The 24,697-nt window shown below is 31.7% G+C and overlaps 1 protein-coding gene and 1 long non-coding RNA gene across 2 annotated transcripts; both read left to right on the forward strand.

Annotated features, from left to right (window-relative positions):
• The first annotated feature begins 203 nt into the window (after positions 1 to 203).
• On the forward strand, positions 204 to 2,843 carry LOC134709794 (uncharacterized). Its single transcript, XR_010106046.1, has 3 exons — positions 204 to 312; positions 1,172 to 1,596; positions 2,602 to 2,843. It is a non-coding gene; the product is annotated as an uncharacterized LOC134709794 (long non-coding RNA).
• Positions 2,844 to 4,898: 2,055 nt separating this feature from the next.
• Positions 4,899 to 24,653, forward strand: LOC134709795 (uncharacterized). The gene is made up of 3 exons (XM_063569938.1): positions 4,899 to 4,930; positions 22,341 to 22,763; positions 23,877 to 24,653. Exons 2-3 carry the CDS (start codon positions 22,365 to 22,367, stop codon positions 24,108 to 24,110), a joined length of 633 nt encoding a protein of 210 aa, XP_063426008.1. The 5' UTR covers positions 4,899 to 4,930; positions 22,341 to 22,364; the 3' UTR covers positions 24,111 to 24,653.
• The last annotated feature ends 44 nt before the right edge of the window (positions 24,654 to 24,697 follow it).

The following is a 24,697-nucleotide window of genomic DNA, read 5'->3' on the forward strand; positions in this document are numbered from 1 at the left end:
TGTCCTCTAGATTACGTTGGGCAGTCGGCTTTATATATTTGTTTTATTTTCAATATTATATTATTTTTTATACATGTAGTGAGATTTATGGTATACATTGCATTGAGATTACATCAGTAAAGTGTTTATTTAATTTTCAACCGTCTCGCGGTCGGGGTTTAGTTTAAAAACTTGAGTCGATTTTCAGAAAACCATTCAAGATATAAAACCTTAAAGTTTGTATGTAAATACAATGTTATCAATATAGTTTACTACATGTAGAGCAGACAGGTAGATATCTCATGACATAACTTATCTTACTAGCCGAATGAGGTAATTATAAATTATTAATTATTGCTTGTTTAAACATTCTGATTCTTCTTTACTAAGTATTTTAAGGAAATGCCAAACAAGATATCTCTGAGTGACCAATATACATTTTACCATGCGAGACTATAAAGAGTCTTTAAACAAAATACAGTGACAGAGGCTTCTCAAGTGTAAACACTATCATTCGAGATGTACTTTTACTGTATAAAGAGTAAGCCTATGATATGTTCGAGAGTCAAATCTATGTCCGGACCCTTAGGCCTTTCCTTTCCTCAGATCTGTGTATCGGAACGTCATGATAGCTACTATTTTTATTCAAATCTATGGTTTTTTTTTCCTTTTTATTTATAAAGAATGGATTTGTTTGACTTCTTTTATCAACAATTTAACTTTAGTAATGTATTTATATTTTTATCCATCTGATGAGTTAAGATTATTTCAACTGAATGTTATAGTTATTATTTTGTACTGTTACACCACTGTCCCAGATTAGGGATTCCGCTAACATGTTAAACCCCGCCACATTCTCTATGTATGTGCCTGTCCTAATCAAGGAGCCTGTAATTCAGTTGTTGTCGTTTGTTTATGTGTTAGATATTTGTTTTTCATTCATTTTTTGTACATAAATGAGGCCGTTAGTTTTCTCGTTTTAACTGTTTTACCTTGTCATTTCGGGGTATCTATTGCATCTCTCTTCTCTCGCACAAAGACTTCCAAGTGGTTAAACATGATCGTTGTGTGCAATTATCTCTTGCATAACCTTGAACAGTGGTGTAACAACACACCATAAAAACAAACTGAATAACCGATGAATGCAATTGGCTTGCTGCTTTTAATGAATTACGTTTTATTTCTTTGGTAGACAAATTTCATATTTCGAGTGAAAATGGTTCGAAAGCGAAATCGAAAACAACTTCAATGGCAAAAGCCTTCACACAATAAGTCATCCACTCAAGACAGAAACAATGTCCGAAATGACCAACAGGTGCATATAGGGAGCAAACAACAAGATTACTGAGACAGGATCTTTACAGGGAAAGTATATGTGAAGGAAAGGATCACAACAAAAGTTTGTTTCTAATGGCAAGAGTGAAGGTGTCTGCCGTCTTTCCCGGGTGCAATATCATTACATGCTTCTCTGATATTACAATTGAAATATTGCATTTGATACCACATTATCCACACTTATTACCAGAACTGGTGTTACTGAGAACAGTAAAAGATGGTTCGGTATTGCTTGGCCGAATACAAAGGGTTTCTGATTCGAATAAGAAGGTTTATGTTCGGGTAATTACATATATACATTATATATTGTGTTTTGTGTGGTAGAATGTGTCTGTGATATTACTGTTAGAATAATAACGACAGGGTTTCGTTGGTTAGTCCTCTAATTCAGCAATGTTCACGCATAGGTGTATTAAATAACTATCCTTAAAAACCGTCAAACTTTCAGCCTGGTACTGTTTTTCTGTTCAAGTTTTGAGAGAAGCCTGAATGCATTGTTGGAATTATGGACTGCCATTAGGAAATTATGGTAACTCATAGAGATACACACGTAGCTATCTTAAAACAATTTCATTTTGTAGTGAAGATTCAAGGGGTCATTATTTGGCTAAGCCAAACATTCTGATATAAACGTTATTTCAAAACTCTCATATGTTTCAACAGTCATTTATTTAAATCATAAACTATAAATGTATACAGGCAACCAGATGCTGTGGTTCATGATATGTAAAAGTAATAAAATTGAGAATGGAAATAGGGAATGTGTCAACAATGAAACAACAACCCTACCATAGAGCAGACACCAGATAAGAGCTACCAATGGGTCTAATATGTTTTAAGCTGTAATTTTGTTTTTTTACTTTAATAGTTTCTAAATTTTGAAAAATCCGTGATGCATTAAAGTTACGGAAATATTTAAAGTATATTTATTCATTTTCCTTGTGCTCCTTCAACACTGTGAACAGTCCAAAACATCTACATTTAACATCCCTTGTTTTCACAGACTAAATGGATGAATCGTAATAAAAGCAGACGCAAAGAGGACATATAGTATTCAACAGCAATTTGAGAAACTCTAGGTCGTCCCAATACTATAGAAGTTTTATGAGAAACATTCAAGAGATCTGCCTTTACCTGCACATGGAGAATTGTCTCACCTATTATTTTTTTTCGTTTATGATGTGTATATCATTAGTATTTCGTTTTACCATGTGACTGTTGTAAATTGATTTAGACAACCGTATCCGCACATTCTGAAATCAATATTATATTTTTTCACATTAACAGGACATTAACGACAAAGAACTCTGCTTGAAGCTACTCTGTTTGTCTGGAATAACAAGACCGGGACGCTTCGTCGCACTAAAAAACCCAACACTTACAATATTCCAGGATGGCGAGTTTGGATTTCGTACAAATGAAACAGGAAGTGTTCATTATATTGACGTGGATGATGACTACTTCATTAATGCATTTATAATTTTTATTTGTGTTTTGATTGTTTGTTTTTTTATTTTTTGGAAATTTTTGGGGTGAATAAAAAGTACGGAATGTTTAACATTTGTGTCTGATAAAACCTCCATTAAGTATAATGCTGAAGTACAAACTATCGGAAAATATGTACTGTACAATATTTGAGAAAAGTAACAGATAATGTATTTGGCAATTATACCACATCTTCCTATGAGTATATGAATGTGGACACAAACATACATCATCATATTTGCACACTTTCAGATACATTTCTCTTTTTCTGCAAGTGCTATCATATGAAACGTGTTAAAAAATACTACCAGATGTTAATTGTAACAAAATCGCCACCATAGTTAGCTTGATTTCACTTTTTTTTATAGACCTAAAAGGGTACTCGTCTAAGTTTCTCAACACTTATCAAAAAGATCATGTTTAAAGCTTAACGAGGTATTGTAACAAATGCTTTAAATGTACAGATGTTTCAAATATTTTAGAAAAGAGAACAGAACGGGTGTCAAAAAGAAACAAAAGCAAACAAAAGAGCAGAAAACGTCGTAACAATACAGAAACATATACGCAATAAGTTGTGCACAGTTAGAACCCATTGCAATTTGTTTATTTCTTTAAAAAAAATTAGACAAGATATATGTTTTTTTTATTGTTATGACTCATTGAATAACATTTTCAGGAATAACACGAAGGTTATCACTACTAGATATTACAGGAACGGAGGACCCTTTCAAAACATTTGAGTTCAACAATGGGAATTTTGGCAGTATTAATATTCGTGTTGCTTAAACACCGTTGTCCGTCCGTCCGTCATCAACATGTCGGATATTAACTGTCATAAACGTATTAACCAATTTTCATAAAACCTTTGTGAATTGTTTATATCTATTTAAAAGTAACTCCCTTTCGTCTTTTTTTTTAATTTTAGATTTTACGTTTTTGAGTTGGGGTTTTGTTCATTAAAAAGCGGGGGGTTTTCAGTTTTCGAACAATAACTCAAAAATGCTTTCACCAATTTCCAAAAGACTGGTCAATTATTTGACTTGGGCTCTCCCTTGATTTTTCTAATTTTAGATTTAACGTTTCGAGCTATTGGATTTTATTTTAGAAAACGTCTGGACACATTCCATTGAACATGCCTCCATGTAAATTCCAAGGCTTTTCAAACTGAATGAGTTAGTTTAAACTTATTATTGAAAATAAGATGAGATATTAATGCAAATGAGACGACAACTACCACCAATGTTGAAATTAATTGAATGTACATGTAAGCAAATATGTGCGTTTCAACTATGAAAAAAGTCAATACCGTATACTCGGCTAATAAAGGCTACGACATTAAAATTTAAAATAAACTGTCTTATTTCTGGCAAACAAATATACAAATAAAGTTATAACAGACAACGACAACCACTGAACAACAGGCTCCTGACTTAAGACAGGCACATATAGAATATGTCAGTTCATGCATGGTATCTAATATAAAAAAGAAGATGTGGTATGATTGCCAATAAGACAACTATCCACAAAAGACCAAAAATGACACAAACATTAACAACTATAGGTCACCGTACGGCCTTCAACAATGAGCAAAGCCCATACCGCATAGTCAGCTATAAAAGGCCCCGATAAGACAATGTAAAACAATTCAAACGGGAAAACTAACGGCCTTATTCATGTAAAAAAAATTAACGAAAAACAAATAATTTTGTAACACATAATCAAACGACAACCAAGTTGGAATTCGATTTTAAAATGGAGAATATAGATGAAAACGGGAGGAAAATCACAGTTACTTAGTGAATAATTTGACTTATTGACCCTCTCTGCATGTCTTCAATGTCAAGACTTATAAAACGCAAATTGTTAAGAATGCTTTTTGCTCTTTATCATTATACTGCATATCAAATATAAGTTCAATGTATGTTTCATTCTTTTCAAAGGATATTTATTTGTGAAATTTCAACTGTATGCCTAAGAAAAAATCAATATGCAAATATTAAAAAAAAAATATTATATCATGCAGTATCAATTTTACTTTCGCTTTTACACATTTTCCGAAAAATTCATGTACCTTTAACAATTTAGGTGTTATAGCTTGTCATACCGGTTGACAAACATTGACAGTTATAAGGTAAGTTATTTATAATAATAATTTTTAAAATACATACGAAAAGATTAAGACGGTTAACTAATGATTTAATAAGAAATACATGTTGTATAAAATATAAAATATTATTTTGATTCTGTTTTTTCTTTGTGTTCTTTTTCTGACGTATGCGCATATTGTTTTAAAAAGTTCATGTTGACACTTGCTTTTTTTCCCTCAACATTTACCATGAGAACAGACAAACCTGTGTATCTGGAAAAGTTTCATGATATAGCATTGCCAGGAATCTATCATCCCTCTAGATCTACTGTTCATTTCAATCCGTATAGTTTAGATAAATTCGATTATTACCTATGATAGAGTTTTAAAATCCGTCTCTCAACTCTTTTTTATGTTAGCACTTCTAAGTGATCTAAGTTCTGTAGAAAAAATGCATCAAAAACAGTTGTTTCATTTTCTAAGATGTAAAATGCATTTGAATTTTATATATCTTTGACATGTATGCCTTAAAACTTTACCAGATACTCAGGTTGGTCAGAACAAATTTTGAAGTTACATCGCAGCCATTGTAATCATAGGGTCCACATCAACCTTAACAGTTATATAACTAACTTTAAGACATATTTAACCTAGATCATTAACAAAAATAACTAAATGAACTTCTAAAATTGAGAATGGAAATGGGGAATGTGTCAAAGAGACAACAACCCGACCATAGATCAGACAACAGCTGAAGACCACCAATGCAGTTAGAAACTCCCGCACCCGGAGGTGTCCTTCAACTGGCCTCTTAATATATACTAGTTCAGTGATTATGGACGTCATACCAAAACTCCGAATTAAACACACAAGAAACTAAAATTAAAAAACGTACAAGACTAACAAAGGCCAGAGGCTCCTAAACTTGGACAGGAAAAAATGTGGCGGGCTTAAACATGATTTTTGAGATCACAACTCTCCCCCTATGCTTCTAGCCAATGTAGAAAAAACAAACACAGTCACAACAATACGAACAGTAAAACTCAGTTTAAGAGAAGTCTGAGTCCGATGTCGGAAAAGGTAACAAAAGAAACTAAACAAAATTACAATAATACACGAAAGGTTCACAAAGGACTACTTGCAGTTACTTACATGCCAGCTCCAGACCTCAATTAAACTGATTGAAAGATTATGTCTTCATCATATGAATTCTGTTCATTCACAAGAAACAACAAGATAAGTTCAATATCAAAAAGAGTTTTACTATTATCTTTGGAGGAAGACCGTCAATAAAAGCTCTGTATTATTGATTTTGATTAGTTGCATGCGCTTTCAAATGATGTTTTCACTCTTTGAACTTTTATTTGAGAACCAGGATCAATACATAAAACTTTTATTTCTCTCCATTGTTGAAGCATATGATACAAAGATCATGACATGTCATTTTTCATATCACATCCATTATCAGCCCTCGGTGAATATCAGCCCTCGAGCCATGCCGATCTTGGGCTGATATTGAACCTAGGGCTGATAATACATGCGATATGAAAAATTCCATGTAATAATCTGATAATATTGCATGTATTATCAGCCCTAGGTTCAATATCAGCCCAAGAGCGTCATGGCTCGAGGGCTGATATTGACCGAGGGCTGATAATGGATGTGATATGAAAAATGACATTTCATGATCTTTGTATCATATGCTTCAACAATGGAGTGTAATAAAAGTTTAATGTATTGATCCTAGTTCTCATTCATTCTAGTGCAATAAATCTTCAAAATTCATGACGTCATCAACGTCAAAATCTTAGTTTAAACCAATGTTTTACTTTCAAATATTATATTGCTATACAATAAAAGGGTTATTGCATGAATATTGAGGAATTTTGTACCTCGTAGAACACATATTGCACTCACAAGCTCGTGTAATATAAAATTCTACTCGGGACAACATTCCCCAATATTCATGCAATAACCCTATAATATTAATAACTTCTTATAATAACTAGGGTGATTGTATGTAGATAGCAATGGGTTACCTCCTCACAACTATACGAAATGAACAAAATAGCAAAAAAATATTCACAAATATATGCCGTTAATTTCATTCAGATGTCATTGTAACTGGCCTAAGTGAACATGTTCGGTTTTGAAAGAAAAAAATGTTTAAAAAAAACCAACTAATTATCCTAAATAGATTATATGTATATAAAGTCATTATAATTCTAACGACTTTTCTTTCAATTTTTTGTAAAGGTATCAAAAGATTAATAAAATACCGGCAATTTATCTTTTGTTAAGTTTTTTTTTTACTATAGTTTTTGGTTTCAAACGTCTTGAATAGATTATAATACATTAACTAATCTTTTGTTTAGAAGAAAGGGAACACAATGCTTTGTTTCCAATGACAATAAGGTGGAAAGTAAGTAAGTAAAGTAAGTAAATAGTTTATTAAAGTGTCACATATTGATTGACATAAATATAAGCAACATTATATAAATATATACACATAAAACAATCAATATCCAGCCATAATCACAGTGCTGGATAGCACCTCTGGAAAGTTTGCAACTGTAGCTGTGTATTATTCCAAAAAGGTTATAGACGTGTATTATTTCAAATGTGTATATTTCATCACAGCTTTGATGTTTAAAACTAAACCATTGTCTCGTCAGTAATTATCAAAAATCCCTTTTTTATGTTTAGCATAAAAAGTTTTGATATTTGCTCATGATTGCAACCTTAAGCTGTAGATCTAAAATAATGAAATATACATGCAGAAAGCTCTGTTAATTTCTTTAAGTACCATGTCAACTTCATATTTGTTTTTAGTAAATTCACATGTAATTTTTTGTTTGTTTGAATTGTTCCACATGTTTCATATCGGGGCCTTTTAAAGCTTTCTACATGTATATGGTACAAACATTTCTCATTTTTGACGACCTTTATTGTTGCCTATAGTTATTAATACATTTTCATTCTTTGAACTCTTTTGGAGAGCATTGGTTCTTTGCAAAAAATACTGCATCCCTACTTATAAATAAGACAATTACAGTAACTTAAATCAATACAACTGTAAAGAAAGTGAATTAATATTAAAGGCTTTTATCAAAAATAGGGAACATGTCCATGGGACTCAAATGATGCCCTCGCTAGCATTAACGTTATCAAACTCAAGAACTGTAAATGTGACACTACCAACATTTTTACTTGATCTGAGTTATGGGTTAATAAACATTGTGTATTCATTCTAATTATACAGTATTGCGCAATAGAATTGTAAGATCTTGACATTTGTTTTGTGTCAGAAACCTATATGTTAAGTCAACAATTTGATCTCAATCCAAATTCAGAGCTGTATCAAGCTTGAATGTTGTGTCCATACTTGTCCCAACAGTTCAGGGTTCGACTTCTACGGTCGTATAAAGCTGTGCCCTGTGGAGCATCTGGTTCCATTTGTAACAAGGCACAACCCTAGAGCAGTAAAAATAAATCCACCAAAATTCAAACTTGATCAGTGTTTGTGGTAATGAGAATTGTGTATAAGTTTCATAACATTTGGTGAAGACAAACTATACTTAGAGAACAGAAACTTTAATTTCCAGCAACTTTTCTTTTTGTATAGTAGCATTAAACGCTAGAATGGTAAAAGTTACGCAACTAAAATTCAAACTTGACTTGTGAATTGTGGTTATAAGCATTGCGTATTAGTTTCATACAATTTGGTTCAGGCAAACTTAAGTACTGTAAGAGAACAGAAACGAATTTTGGGATATATGGAGATACTTATAAGTAAGGGAAGAATGTACATTACTTACAGAAGAATAAGGATAAAACTCAATATGGTGGGAGCATAACAACAGCAGTATGACCACATGAATAAAAAGTTTATATATACGCTAGATTCATAGAATTTTTGTTGTTAGCCATTCGTTTGATATATTATGGTAATCATTGGCACTGTGTTTGGATGACAAAGCAATTGAATTTCTATTTAAATAGGGCATGGCTATGCACATGTTTGTCTGTAATCTATATAAATTTTGAGGTGAAAATGCAGTTATTTAAGCCAAAGGGTACACATCATTAAAATTTCATGAACTTTAATTATTTCTACAGCACTTGTCTTCGTACCCTGAGCTATGTTATTCTAAGAAGTATATGCTCACTCGGTTGCTTTTAATATGGATGCTATATATGATACGAATTTGCGATAATACACCAGAGGTGGTCAGAGGTGGTATGATGTAAATTATTGGAAGAAGACTGAAGAAGAATTGACGTTGGGTCAATGTTTTTCTGCTGTCAGTTTGATCCACTTGAGCATGCTGAACGAGTGAAGGCCCTTATATCCACATTGAAATGTATTTAAATAACGGAATTAAAGTTTTCAAATGATTTTTGGCATCAAAACCTTTCGATCGATGTTTGACAACAATGCATTTTAAAATTAGTTTTTTTTTTATGAAAGCCGGTACCGTATTTTCCTGTACTCGTCCATTAATGAGATATTAGACATATAATCATCGAGTATTTTATATTCTATCACCTGTGTTTTGTTACAACAAACTTGTCAATTATCCGACGGCTTGGCAGTCAAAATTTCAACTTGTTCTCGCATTTTAATCAGACTGAGTCATTCCCGATTTTTTCGATACTCTCGGGCTTTTACCACGTTTACGTACGTACATAGTAAACAGGTAAAGTAGAGCGGAAAAGGTTCATTCATGAAATTTTCATGAATGAAACTGACGCAATCTGGCGTAGATTTCTTGTGATTTTCTCTTCAGAGTATGGCAGATCCGCGAAGTAGTGTTTGAGATACTCAATTTCACAATGAACTTATATTCATCTGAATCGTCGGTGAACATTCAATTCTTTTTTATTAAAGCTGTAATCTTTTCAGTCAAATGAGTATTTACTCAAAATTTTAAAAGAACCTTCCAAGAATCAGAATTCAAACACTAGTACTAGTACTAAATTATCTCGGATCAGAATTCATAAATGGCGATAATCTGTCACCATAAGTTTCAGGCCGATGGCTATGGAAAGTAGCAATAGCAAGCTATAGCAAACTTTCCAAAAACGACTTATGAGACACTAAAAAGCGTAAAATTCTTTAAAAATTTCAAATATATTCCGTAAAAACATACAAGTCACAAGACAAAGTCACCATTAAAATTAAAAATCACTATATTCAATAAATATATATATATATAAAAATTGACGAAATTGTCATGAATCCATCTGCGTCCTTTGTTTAATATTCTCATAGACCAAGGTAAGCGATACAGGCTCTTTAGAGCCTCTAGTTTAATTTTTCTGAACATAACTGCAGTGTGTAAATTTACAATATAGTTTTTAAAACTTATTGAAATACTTTCTTCTGGAGAGAATTATTCGAAAAGACCTTTAAAATTTCATAAATTTTGTGTAAAATGACGATGGGCATGGATAACATGAACAGGTTCTGTTGGAAGTTGGTCATGATACTATTTGGCTTCAATTTTTAAAACAGAATAATAAAGTACTAACACCACACATAACTGTTTTTTAAGACAGACAGCTAGATACCATAAACATACTACGTATACACAAGCCAGAGACTGAGCTTGATTTGCTATATGATATAAAAACTAAACTGACGAAAAAAGGTCATTTATTCAAAATCATAAAATGCAAAAAATACATTTTGCAAATAAAACATTTGACATAAAAGTTCATATTTAATATGAAATAATAATACATAATTACTACGAAATTACATCAACTAATATTATGTCAATTGAATAAATGACAAAGAATAGCAAAGGTGGGGAGAAAAACCTGCCCCATAAATAAACATATGATACATATCTACTTCAAAAGATAATATAAAGGGCGGTATGTGGGTGGGAATTTTGAACAAATTGTTTGATAATAATCACAAGTTAACACATCAAATGCTGATGATAAAAGGAAGTGATCACAATGCACTTACACGTGAACTCGTGCTGACCCGCAATGCCATTGACCAATAAGAAAGATGATATCCGGTCATGCATTGGTCATAAAATAAATTTCTCTGCACGTGAAAACAAGTTATCTAATTTCAACAATTTATCGTTTAATTAATTAGGACACTCTGACCCTTTGACCAGACTAGAGACATTATACATTTACAGTAATAATAGCTCACTCTTTTATTTAAGTCGGTTAGTAATAACCAATTTAACAGAATTATCTTCTCTGCTGTCTTAAATTATTTTATTCCGCTTAATTTTCAATTAGCAAATAAAACTGGTTTTAAGACAGACAGCTAGATACCATAAACATACTACGTATACACAAGCCAGAGACTGAGCTTGATTTGCTATATGATATAAAAACTAAACTGACGAAAAAAGGTCATTTATTCAAAATCATAAAATGCAAAAAATACATTTTGCAAATAAAACATTTGACATAAAAGTTCATATTTAATATGAAATAATAATACATAATTACTACGAAATTACATCAACTAATATTATGTCAATTGAATAAATGACAAAGAATAGCAAAGGTGGGGAGAAAAACCTGCCACAAATCCACTCTTTGGCTGAAAGAGTGGATGTGAAATCCACTCTAAGGCTAAAAGAGTGGATCCCCCACCCGAGGACTCTGGCGACGTGAATACAATTATATATGACTTGAAAAAAAAAAATGCTTTCACATACATGTACACCAAACACATATCACTTTATTATGTAAAACGTTTCCACATTAAGCAGAAATATTAAAAGTTCCTATTTTCATATACCAAGATATTACTTTAAAATTATCTCTTACTGGTAAAAGATGTAAATCTTATTCCGACCTGTCACCAGGATCACAGCAATTAAATTACAATAGAATCGCAACAATGTAAGTATGATTCAGAATTTATATTTCTTCTTACATCCAGACATTTAAATATAGAATCCTTTTAAAATTATATATTTTAGTACAGACAATTAGTACGTTGATTAACCGAAACTATATTTTTAATTTTGAAAATTCAAACAAAACTAAAGTATATGTTTGCAAAGCCCTGGATCCTTCCTAAATACGAAGTTTTATATCTGACTATTTCTGTAAGGGATCATGAGCAAAGGATTCCCAAACTACACTTGACATTTTTCAATCGAAAATGCATAAATATAAAAAAGATGTGGTATGATGCCAATGAGACAGTTCACCACAAGAGACCAAAATAACACGGAAATTAACGACTATAGGTAATCGCACGGCCTTTAACAATGAGCGAAGCTGATATTGCATAGTCAGCTATTAAAGACACCAAAATGACCATGTAAAACAATTCAAACACGACAACTAACGGCCGTGTTTACATAAAAAAAAAAAAATAATCAAAAATTAAATGAACAAAAAACTTAAATGTAACACATGAGCAAACGACAACCACTGAACAGGCTCCTAACTTGGGAAAGGCACATACATTCCTAATATGGCGGGGTGAATTCCATAGGGTAAACATTTTCAAATTGAAATTAGTAAATAAATATTTACTGTAAACCTTTTTAACTCTCAGTTATTTTTGTTGTGATCCGGATTGATATGAGACTATAGAAATAATTTTCGTAACTCATGATACGGTAAAAGGAAAAGTTTTAGTAACAATTTTTAATATACAGCTTTTTAGAAATTTAGAGACTGGTGAACATCACCATTCAATATTAATAGTAATAATTTATATCTATAACACCACTATAAAAAAGGAGGAATACACCAAACTTACTTCAACCTAACATAAAATAAATTCATTCCTTCCTGGCATGCGACAGAACTTAGTTTAACAAACTGTTATTCCAATGCAATACATGTAAAAGGTTTATATTGTATAGTAGTAAATAAAGTTGTAAAATGAATGATATCATATTCCAGCTTTAAGTGATGTTTCATATAATTATTTGTACCTTAATTGCGATAAAAGTTAAAAGATGTAAGTTTTAACCGAGTAAATATTTATAGCTTTTGACACATACTATAAACATTTAACCAAAAGAAAAAAAAAACAATTTAGTTACATGTAATAACCAGTTAAGTTAAATATAAAAACTTTATAATGGATTTATCTCTAAAGACCATAGCATTTAGACAACATTGGAATAAACCATTAAGTCGTTTTATATATATAATCTGAATAATTAGTATGAATAAGCACGGCAACATTAAAAACCAAAACATGAATTGCGAATTATTCATGTATACATACAGGAAGTTAAACCGAGCCTACCGAATTATCCCATTGACATTCGAACAATGTGTAAAGAAAGCATGAGGAGGGCGGCAATAAAGACATACATTGTATGAAATAAAGATCATAAAAGTTTTAGCAGGCTATACTGACCCAAAACAAGATACATTGAAATTATGTGAAATAAAGATAAAAACCGTTTTGGCAGGCAATGCTGACCCAAAACAAGACAGTTGAAATTATATGAAATAAAAATAATAAAACGTTTTGGCAGGCAATGCTGGCCCAAAACAAGACAGTTGTAATTATAAGAAATAAAAATCATAAAATGTTTTGGCAAGCAATGCTGACCCAAAACAAGACATTTGTAATTATATGAAATAAAGATAATAAACGTTTTGGCAGGCAATGCTGGCCCAAAACAAGGCAGATGTAATTATAAGAAATAAAAATCATAAAATGTTTTGGCAAGCAATGCTGACCCAAAACCAGACAGTTGTAATTATATGAAATAAAGATAATAAACGTTTTGGCAGGCAATGCTGACCCAAAACAAGACAGTTGTGATGGTTGGAAATAAAGATAATAAACGTTTTGGCAGGCAATGCTGACCCAAAACAAGACAGTTGTGATGGTTTGAAATAAAGATCATAATGTTTTGTCAGGTACTAAGTAATACTGACCCGCAACAGCTGAAGTATAAAGTTCTGATACTAAATTTATTCTTTTTAGCTGTTAAATTCTATAAACGTATTTGACTTCAATCCTTGAATCACGGATACTATTAGGACTATTCCATCCATGAACTGCGGCAGAAGTCTTTGTTTGTTTTATTTTCCTTCCTCTAAAACTAAGTGCTGTATTCAAGTAACGAGAGTCATGGACAATTAACGACATAGTCAACTTTAAAGAGATGATGGAATAACATTAGGTGCTTTGAGCTTTCATCGTAACTAGGGTCCAGTTGTGTATCAAACTGCTGATCGAAGTCGTATTTGAAAATTTGTATTTATAAAACAGTCAATTAGACTTTGGTTAGTCAATGTTGATACGACTCGCACTTCTGGATCAAAATTCTAATTACGAAATTAGGTATGTTTCCTTAATGTCAGTGAAACAGCAACCCATCAATATTCGTATGTTCGTATTATCGGACTTATGGCATACCGCTGTCAAAAGATGTTGATATCACGCTTTATTGCACACGTCCTTAAATGGGGAAAGTTCTTTCGTAGATGAATGCCATTCTTAGCGCTCTTCGTCCATAGTCAAGGCATGAAAATAAACAAACAAAAAAAGAATATAAAATAATGGATAAAAATTAAATTCTCATAAATAACAAACTTGGTCTTACTCAAGGACCACAAACATAACGCATATTAAGGAATAATATGCGATAATTAAATTATCAAAGTTTCTCTTCTTTAATAATCAACCATTAAACAGAAAAGATGTTTTTATCATGTATTAAATGAAGAGTATGAACTTTAAAATATCATCAGTTTATATCTATATATGTCTTGTCCAATGTTATTTTTTATTAACAAATCTAGTATATAGAAAAAAGCAAACGACCTTACAGTGCATAAGTATCGGCATAAAAATTATCAATTACGTTCATCGCAACCCAAACTATATCATTTACATGAATTATACTAGTAAAGATAAATAAAATAATACAATAAAAACATGTATTACAACCTGACAAACATTAAATTTGACTACATGTATCAAAATAATGGCAATTTTGTATGAAGTTAAAGAATTTATTACAAAATTAATTTATTCCAAACCAATCACCATGACGAAAAAATAATTAAATGTAGTTTAGCATGAGTTTCATGACGAAGCATAAAACAATACAGAGATCATAGACCAAGCTACTACGACCTCTGCAAAAATATAACATGCGTTTCATGACGAAGCATAAAACAAAACCCACTACATATTAACTTTACAAAAGCAAATATACAGAGGTCATAGACCAAGCTACTACGACCTCTGAAAAAGTAGCATGAGTTTCATGACGAAGCATAAAACAATACAGAGATCATAGACCAAGCTACTACGACCTCTGTAAAACCGAAGCAGCATGAGTTTCATGACGAAGCATAAAACAATACCCACTACATACTACAATATTTGCAAAAGTAAATACACAGAGGTCATAGACCAAGCTACCACAACCTCTGAGAAAAATAATACACAGAGGACATAAGTACAAGCAACCACGCCCTCTGCGAAAATTTAAATATCGTCCACATTACCCAAAAACAGGCAAAGACAGGTAAATTGGTTCGTAATAAATAAGCATTGGGTTGCGATAAACATTTAGGTAAGAGACATATCCTTTTTATACCGATCACATAAAGCAAACAAGGTACACTTGCATAAATTAAAATACTAACAATTATAGCGATAGGCTAACTTGCAAAATTATGATAAGCTCAAACCAAACTGCCGTGACGAGATTTACGAAAGTAGCATGAGTTTCGGGACATAGCATAAACAATGAACTCTGCATAGAACGTAATGAAAAAGCACATACACAGAGGTCATAAGTACAAGCAGTCAAGCTCACTGCACCAATTGAAATAACTCCAACCTTACCCAAACAAGTAAGTCAAAAGGGTTTGTAACACAATAGCTTAGCATTAATACTTAAACTGTCTTGCTCTTTCATATAAGTGTACTTAAAATGTATGAAACCGTTAAAAACATCATATAAATTATAAGTGTATAACTTTGCATTCTATCATGTATGGTATTATTATCGTTATGCAATAATCCAATTTTTAATTGTAGTAAAATTTAAACAAATCATGTATCTACAAATATATAAGGCGGATATACGTTCTGCAAACATTGTGATGCTGTAAAGGATGCAGTAACTTGTAAAATTACAATCAGGTTAATCATCAGATAAATGATAAATAATTACATTTTGATCGCAAACGCATAGTGTCGCCACCCACATGAAAATCAAATTGACCTAATATCTCTTTGACAAAGAAATGAATTTGACCAACTGCTCATGTTTGGCATACATCTAAATAGTGAGTTTTATCCGAATGAAAGGACGGTTAAAAAAAAAATAACTGTACGTTTGTTCAAAATGTAAGCATAGAATAGCTTAAAGTCATAAGAAACCTCAAATCAAAAAAAATAATGCATATGTTTTTTATAACTCAATGGATAGTTTTCATTGTTAAACTTATGTACATATACTTTTTTCTGAAGAAAATTCTTTAATTTATTTATATTTAGAAGAAGTTTACTTTATTTGAATTGCTTCCTTCCAGCAAGCAATTCCCCCGATATATTTTCCGTATGCAAGGTGACCTCAGTGTGACCCATCTCGTAAAAATCCGGTGACCACAATACGCATGGATGTCCTTAAAATAAACTATTATCTGAATTTACATGTTAAACACGTGCTCAAATTCCATGCTTTTTTGTTTATTTGTCGTCAATTGTTGACAAACAGGTGACAATCGTTAAACTTCGGCTTCAAAACACGAACTTTAATTACCTGCCATATTTTCACAACAACACTGACCGATCGAAAAAATATTTGAAGATTATACGAAATTTACACGAAAAAAATGATAAATTCGAGCACAGAAGACTAAGTTTATGATGTTTGTATGCATTGGTTTAAGAATTCGAAGAAAATTATTTTTCACCGGTCACTCGTTTCTTATGACTTTAAAAATAAAAGTATAAAATAAAAGTACAGTTCGTTTTTACCTGAAATAGCTAAAATGAAATCACTCCAGTCCAAAATTATCCATAAAATAAAAAACAAAATCACATATAATTTTGAACAAATTGTTTGATAATAATCACAAGTTAACACATCAAATGCTGATGATAAAAGGAAGTGATCACAATGCACTTACACGTGAACTCGTGCTGACCCGCAATGCCATTGACCAATAAGAAAGATGATATCCGGTCATGCATTGGTCATAAAAGAAATTTCTCTGCACGTGAAAACAAGTTATCTAATTTCAACAATTTATCGTTTAATTAATTAGGACACTCTGACCCTTTGACCAGACTAGAGACATTATACATTTACAGTAATAATAGCTCACTCTTTTATTTAAGTCGGTTAGTAATAACCAATTTAACAGAATTATCTTCTCTGCTGTCTTAAATTATTTTATTCCGCTTAATTTTCAATTAGCAAATAAAACTGGTTATCCAAGTTTTTATTGTAAAAAGAGGTATATTTAGAAAATGTTAGTATTGTCGCCTATGGCAGAATGAATAGTACCGATTTCCCTAAAGTGTACTGTCCAAAACGGTCTTAAGAGCACACAAACAAGATTCCGACATTTGTCGTTTCTTCCTGGCCGGCTGGTATCGTTCAAAAATGGAGAAATTTTGATTATTTATTATTAATAAAAACACAGTAATTTATGTTTTATGGTAATATATCATACATGTTGTTATAATTCAAATGCTTTCAGGTTTATTTATTCGTAATGAATCCAGTTTCCTCTAGATTACGTTGGGCAGTCGGCAAATATATATTTGTTTTACTTTCAATATTATTCATTATACATGTAGCGAGATTAATGGTATAAATTGCAGTGAGATTACATGATCAGTAAAGTGTACATCTAATGTCAACCGTCTCACGATCGATTTTTAGAAAACCATTCAAGATATAAAACCTTTGTATGTAAACACAAGGTTATCAATATAGTTTACTACATGTAGAGCAGACATATAGATATCTTATGACATAACTAATCTTACAAGCCAAGTGAGGTAATTATAAACAATTAATTATCGCTTGTTTAAACATTCTGATTCTTCTTTACTAAGTATTTTAAGGAAATGCCAAAAAAGATATCTCTGAGTGACCAAAATACATTTTACCATGCGAGACTATAAAAAAAATACAGTGACAGAGGCTTCTCAAGTGTAAACACTATCATTCGAGACGTACTTTTACTGTATAAAGAGTAAGCCTATGATATGTTCGAGAGTCAAATCTATGTCCGGACCGAAATTAGGCCTCTCCTTTCCTCAGTTCTGTGTCTCGCGACGTCATGATAGCTATTCAACTTCTATTTATATTCAAATCTATGTTTTTTGTCCTTTTTATTTATAAAGAATGGATTTGTTTGACTTCTTTTATCAACAATTTTTATCCATCTGATGAGTTAAGCTTTTTCAACTGATTTTTATAGTTCTTATTTTGTACTGTTACACCACTGTCCCAGATTAGGGATCCCGCTAACATGTTTAACCCCGCCACATTCTCTATGTATGTGCCTGTCCTAAGCAATGAGTCTGTAATTCAGTTGTTGTCGTTTGTTTATGTGTTACATATTTGTTTTTCGTTCATATTTTTTGTACACAAATTAGGCCGTTAGTTTTCCCGTTTTAATTGTTTTACCTTTTCATTTCGGGGTATCTATTGCATGTCTCTTCTCTCGCACAAAGAATTCCAAGTGGTTAAACATGATCGTTGTGTGCAATTTTCTCTTGCATAACCTTGAACTTTTAGATCCATGGAGAACCTGTCATCCAGATGACAAAAAGTTTACTTGGCGTCAAACCTCCCCTATCAAGCAGAGTCGATTAGATTATTTTTTAGTGAGCGAAGACTTATTTTCACTTATGAAAAATGCAAAAATTATACCTGGATACAAAACCGATCACTCAGCCATTGTTTCACATTTTCTGCCAGTCTTGATAAAAGGGGAAAGGGATATTGGAAGTTTAATTCACAGTTGTTGAGAGATACTGTATATGTTGAAAAGGTAAAGATGTGTATTAAGGATACTGTTTCTGGGTTCTATCTTTCAGACAGTAGAGATGACCTATTTCATGTACAATTTTCTTGTAATGATCAATTTTTTCTTGAAGTACTGAAGATGAAAATCCGATCCTTGTCCATTACACACAGTATATCTAAATCAAAAGAAGAAAAAAGAGCTACTCTGAAACTTGAAGAAGATATACAAAATTTAGATATTATTATGAATACAGCCCCTACTGAAGCTGTACAGACCAATTTAAATGATAAAAAAGTAGAGTTAGAATCCATGCGAGAGCAGAAGATAGAGGGTTTACTATTAAGGTCCCGGGCAAACTGGCATGAAAATGGTGAAAAATGTTCCCAATACTTTTTAAAATTAGAAAAGAGAAATTGTATAAAGAAAACAATGGTTGAAATGATTGGTGATCAGGGTAATCATATATCTGACCAATCCACGATTCTCTCAGAACAAAATAATTTTTATAAAAAATTGTATTCAAAGAGAAAAATTGATTGTTCAAGTGAAAGCTTTTTTTTCTCATGATGTTGCCCTCACCCAGGAACAACATGACCTGTGTGAGGGTAACTTGACATACGAGGAATGTGCTTTAGCATTGAGTAAGATGAAAAATGGGAAATCCCCAGGAAGCGATGGATTTACTGTTGATTTTTACAAATTCTTTTGGAGAGATCTTGGACCATTTGTTTATCGATCATTATTCTATGGATATGAATCTGGACTTTTTTCAGATTTTCAATATCAAAGTGTCATAACTTGTATACCAAAAGAAGGAAAAGATAGGCGATATATTGGTAATTGGCGACCTATCAGCCTATTAAATACAGACATTAAGATAGCTTCTGCAGCTATAGCAAACAGAGTTAAGTCTGTATTACCGTTTATTATAAGTGACACTCAAAAGGGATTTATCAAGGGGAGATTCATTGGAGAGAATACTAGATTATTGTATGATTTGATGCATTATCTTGAAGATCACAACATGAGCGCCTTACTTTTATTAGTTGATTTTGAAAAGGCATTTGACTCTGTTGACTGGGTATTTTTACAAAAAGCATTAAAAAGTTTTAATTTTGGTCCTTCGATGTGCAAATGGTTTGAGACTCTCTACAAAAGTGCTAAGAGTTGTGTAATCAACAATGGCAATTTGTCAAATTTTTTCAATCTTGAGAGAGGTTGCAGACAAGGTGACACGCTCTCCCCTTATTTGTTTGTTATTGGTGTAGAGTTATTATCGTTAAAACTTAAGTCAAACCCCAAAATTCACGGTATCCTCATTAATGAAAAACAAACACTTTTAAGTCAGTATGCAGATGATACTTTTCTAACTTTAGATGGTAGTGAGACATCACTACAAGAAAGCCTCAATTGTTTTGATTCTTTTTATATGTTATCTGGATTGAAAATGAACAAATCAAAGACAAGAGCTGTTTGGATTGGTAACAAAAAATATTCTGATCAAATATTGTGTCCTAATTACAATCTTATGTGGTCACACACAAACTTTAGACTTTTAGGAATAGATTTTTCGCTTGATTTAAAAAGTATTCTTGATATTAATTTTAGAAAAAAGATCAAAGAGGTTTCAGCTATACTAAAAAGCTGGCAACATAGAAAATTATCATTACTAGGTAAAATTATTGTAATTAAGACTCTGGCATTACCAAGACTGATTCATTTGTTGACTGCCCTGCCAAATTTACCTCACTCACAATTAAATGAGCTGAGTGCTATGTTTTTTAATTTCATTTGGAATGGTAAGACTGATAGAGTAAAGCGTAGTACTCTTATTGCAGATTTTTCACAGGGAGGATTAAATATGGTGCATCTGCAGTCTTTCTGTACATATCTTAAATCATCTTGGGTAAAGAGATTTTTATCAAATTCAGAAGGTTCTTGGCAGAATTTATTACTAGCAGAACTAAAACAGTTAGGTGGTGACAGAGTCTTTACATTACAAAAGGATAAGATTAAAGAAATTTCTAATTGTGTAAAAAATCCATTTTGGAAAGACATATTTGAATGTCTACACATGGCAAAGCCTTATACAAAGTTATGTGTTCCAGAAATTTTGTCATTGGATATTTTAAACTTTATACCACTATCTGAATACCCTGTTTATATGAAATGGAAATTATATGGTATACAGTTTATAAGGGACATTGTAGATAGTCAAAGTAAATCACTACTAACATTCCAACAAGTAAGACAAAAACTTAATTTGGAAATTTTTTTGAGATACTATAGTTTATTATCTAACATTCCAAAATATATAAAAAAAATACATCAAAGACTATTGTGATTTGAACTTAGACAATTTTGTTCCTTTTGATGCATTTTCTAAAAGGATCTTGGAAAATAAGAAGTTAAAATTTGTATACAGAGATCTTGTAGATAAAGTATGCATACTCCCATATGAGAAATTTTTAAAATGGGAGGATGTAACAAATTCTGAAATCTCAGAATGGTCTAAGTATTTTTCTCTTTTGAAAAGATGTTGTAGGGATACATATTTAAAGAACTTTCAATATAAAATATTACATAGAATTATACCTACCAATACATTTTTATATAGAATTAAGCAAAAGGAAACAAGTCTATGTACCTTCTGTAATGAGGAAGAGGAAACAATAGAACATTTATTTTATGATTGTAATGTTACATACAATTTTTGGTTGTCATTTTTACAGAAAATTAAATTATTTGATGAGCATTTCAGCATTAGCAAGATGGAAGTTTTATTAGGATTTATTACCAAGAGTTTGTTTATAAATTTGTTAATAATTATAGCTAAAAACTACATCTTTAGATGTAAGTTAAGAAATATAGCTCCTAGTTTTATAGGACTTAAATTCAGAATAAAACAATACCAATCAAATGAATTTTATATTGCAAACAAAAATAATAGAGCAGCATCTTATGAAAGATTCTGGTCCCCACTACATACAATTTTGTCATGATTTATTATCATTTATACTTTAAATTATTCTATAGTGAGCAGTGGTATTTTGAATTTTTACTTTATATATATAGACATGCATGCATACTAATGGTAAGATTGCAGAGACTGTGTGTAAGTAGTGAGAGAAAGTGTGAGTGTGAGCATCTATATTCTTCTTTTCTTTAATAATTATATTCTTGTATTATGAATATAAATTTAAAAAAACCAAATGGATAGTCTTGTATATAACTTTCAATGTTTACCCCAAGAACCATAGTCAGGTGGTGATTGTAGGGGTATTGTAAAATCCTGACTATTGAAAAACAAATAAAAGATAAAAAAAAAATAAGGCATTGCTAAAAAAAAAAAAAAAAAAAAAAAAAAAAAAAAAACCTTGAACAGTGGTGTAACAACACACCATTAAACAAACTGTAATAACCGATGAATGCAAATGGCTTGCTGCTTATAATGAATTACGTTTTATTTCTTTGATAGACACATTTCATATTTCGAGTGAAAATGGGTCGAAAGCGAAATCGAAAACAACTTCAATGGCAAAAGCCTTCATACAATAAGTCACCCAGTCAAGACAGAAACAATGTCCGAAATGACCAACAAGTGCATCTAGGGAGCAAACAAGATTACTGCAGACGGGATCTTTACAGGGAAAGTATATGTGAAGGAAAGGATCACAACACAAGTGTGTTTGAAAAGGCAAGAATGAAGGTGTCTGCCGTCTTTCCCGGGTGCAATATCATTACATGCTTCTCTGATATTACAATTGAAATATTGCATTTGATACCACATTATCCACACTTATTACCAGAACTGGTTTTACTGAGAACAGTAAAAGATGATTCGGTATTGCTTGGCCGAATACAAAGGGTTTCTGAATCGAATAAGAAGGTTTATGTTCGGGTAATTACATATATACATTATATATTGTGTTTTGTGTGGTAGAATGTGTCTGTAGGTATTACTGTTAGAATAATAACGACAGGGTTTCGTTGGTTATGCCTCTTATTCAGCAATGTTCACGCATAGGTGTATCAAATAACTATCCTTAAAAACCGTCAAACTATCAGCCTGGTACTGTTTTTCTGTTCAAGTTTTGAGAGAAGCCCAAATGCATGGTTGGAATTATGGACTGCCATTAGAAAATTATGGTAACTCATAGAGATACACACGTAGCTATCTTAAAACAAAATCATTTTGTTGTGAAGATTCAAAATCATTCATTATTTGGCTAAGCCAAACATTCTGATAAAAACGTTATTTCAAAACTCACATATGTTTCAACAGTCATTTATTTAAATCATAAACTATAAATGTATACAGGCAACCAGATGCTGTGGTTCATGATATGTAAATGTAATAAAATTGAGAATGGAAATAGGGAATGTGTCAACAATGAGACAACAACCCGACCATAGAGCAGACACCAGATAAGAGCTTCCAATGGGTCTAATATGTCTTAAGCTGTAATTTTGTTTTTTTACTTTAATAGTTTCTAAATTTTGAAAAATCCGTGATGCATTAAAGTTACGGAAATATTGAAAGTATATTTATTCATTTTCCTTGTGCTCCTTCAACACTGTGAACAGTCCAAAACATCTACATTTAACATCCCTTGTTTTCACAGACTAAATCGATGAATCGCAATAAAAGGAGACGCAAAGAGGGAATATGACATATAGTCTTCAACAGTAGACACGTGTCTATGCAATTTGAGAAACTCTAGGTCGTCCCAATAGTACAGAAGTTTTATGAGAAACAGTCAAGAGATCTGCCTTTACCTGCACATGAAGAATTGTCTCACCTATATTTTTTTTTCGTTTCTGATCACAGGTACTTGTCTCAGAATTTTTTTTCTTATATACTTTAATATAAAAAAAAATTTTGAGACAAGTGCCTGTGTTTATGATGTGTATAACATAAGTAAGATGTTAAACCATGTGACTGTTGTAAATTGATCTAGACAACCGTATCCGCACATTCCGAAATCAATATTATATTTTTTCACATTTGCAGGACATTAACGACAAAGAACTCTGCTTGAAGCTACTCTGTTTGTCTGGAATAACAAGACCGGGACGCTTCGTCGCACTAAAAAACCCTACACTTACAATATTCCAAGATGGCGAGTTTGGATTTCTTACAAATGAAACAGGAAGTGTTCATTATATTGACGTTGATGATGACTACTTCATTAATGCATTTATAATTTTTATTTGTGTTTTGATTGTTTGTTTTTTTATTTTTTGAAAATTGTTGGGGTGAATAAAAAGTACGGAATGTTTAACATTTGTGTCTGATAAAACCTCCATTAAGTATAATGCTGAAGTACAAATTATCGGAAAATATGTACTGTACAATATTTGAGAATAGTAACAGATAATGTATTTGGCAATATACCACATCTTCCCATGAGTATATGAATATGGACATGGACACAAACATACATCATCATATTTGCACACTTTCAGATACATTTCTCTTTTTCTGCAAGTGCTATCATATGAAATGTGTTAAAGAATACTACCAGATGTTGATTGTAACAAAATCGCCACCATAGTTAGCTTGATTTCACTTTCTTTTTATAGATCTAAAAGGGTACTCGTCTAAGTTTCTCAACACTTATCAAAAGGATCATGTTTAAAGGTTAACGAGGTATTGTAACAAACAGTTTAAATGTACAGATGTTTCAAACATTTTAGAAAAGAGAACAGAACGGGTGTCAAAAAGAAACAAAAGCAAACAAAAGAGCAGAAAACGTCGTAACAATACAGAAACATATACGCAATAAGTTGTGCATAGTTAGAACCCATTGCAGTTTGTTTATTTCTTTAAAA

The sequence above is a fragment of the Mytilus trossulus genome, chromosome 3 (genome assembly GCF_036588685.1).
Source record: "Mytilus trossulus isolate FHL-02 chromosome 3, PNRI_Mtr1.1.1.hap1, whole genome shotgun sequence".
Classification (NCBI taxonomy): Eukaryota; Metazoa; Mollusca; class Bivalvia; order Mytilida; family Mytilidae; genus Mytilus; species Mytilus trossulus.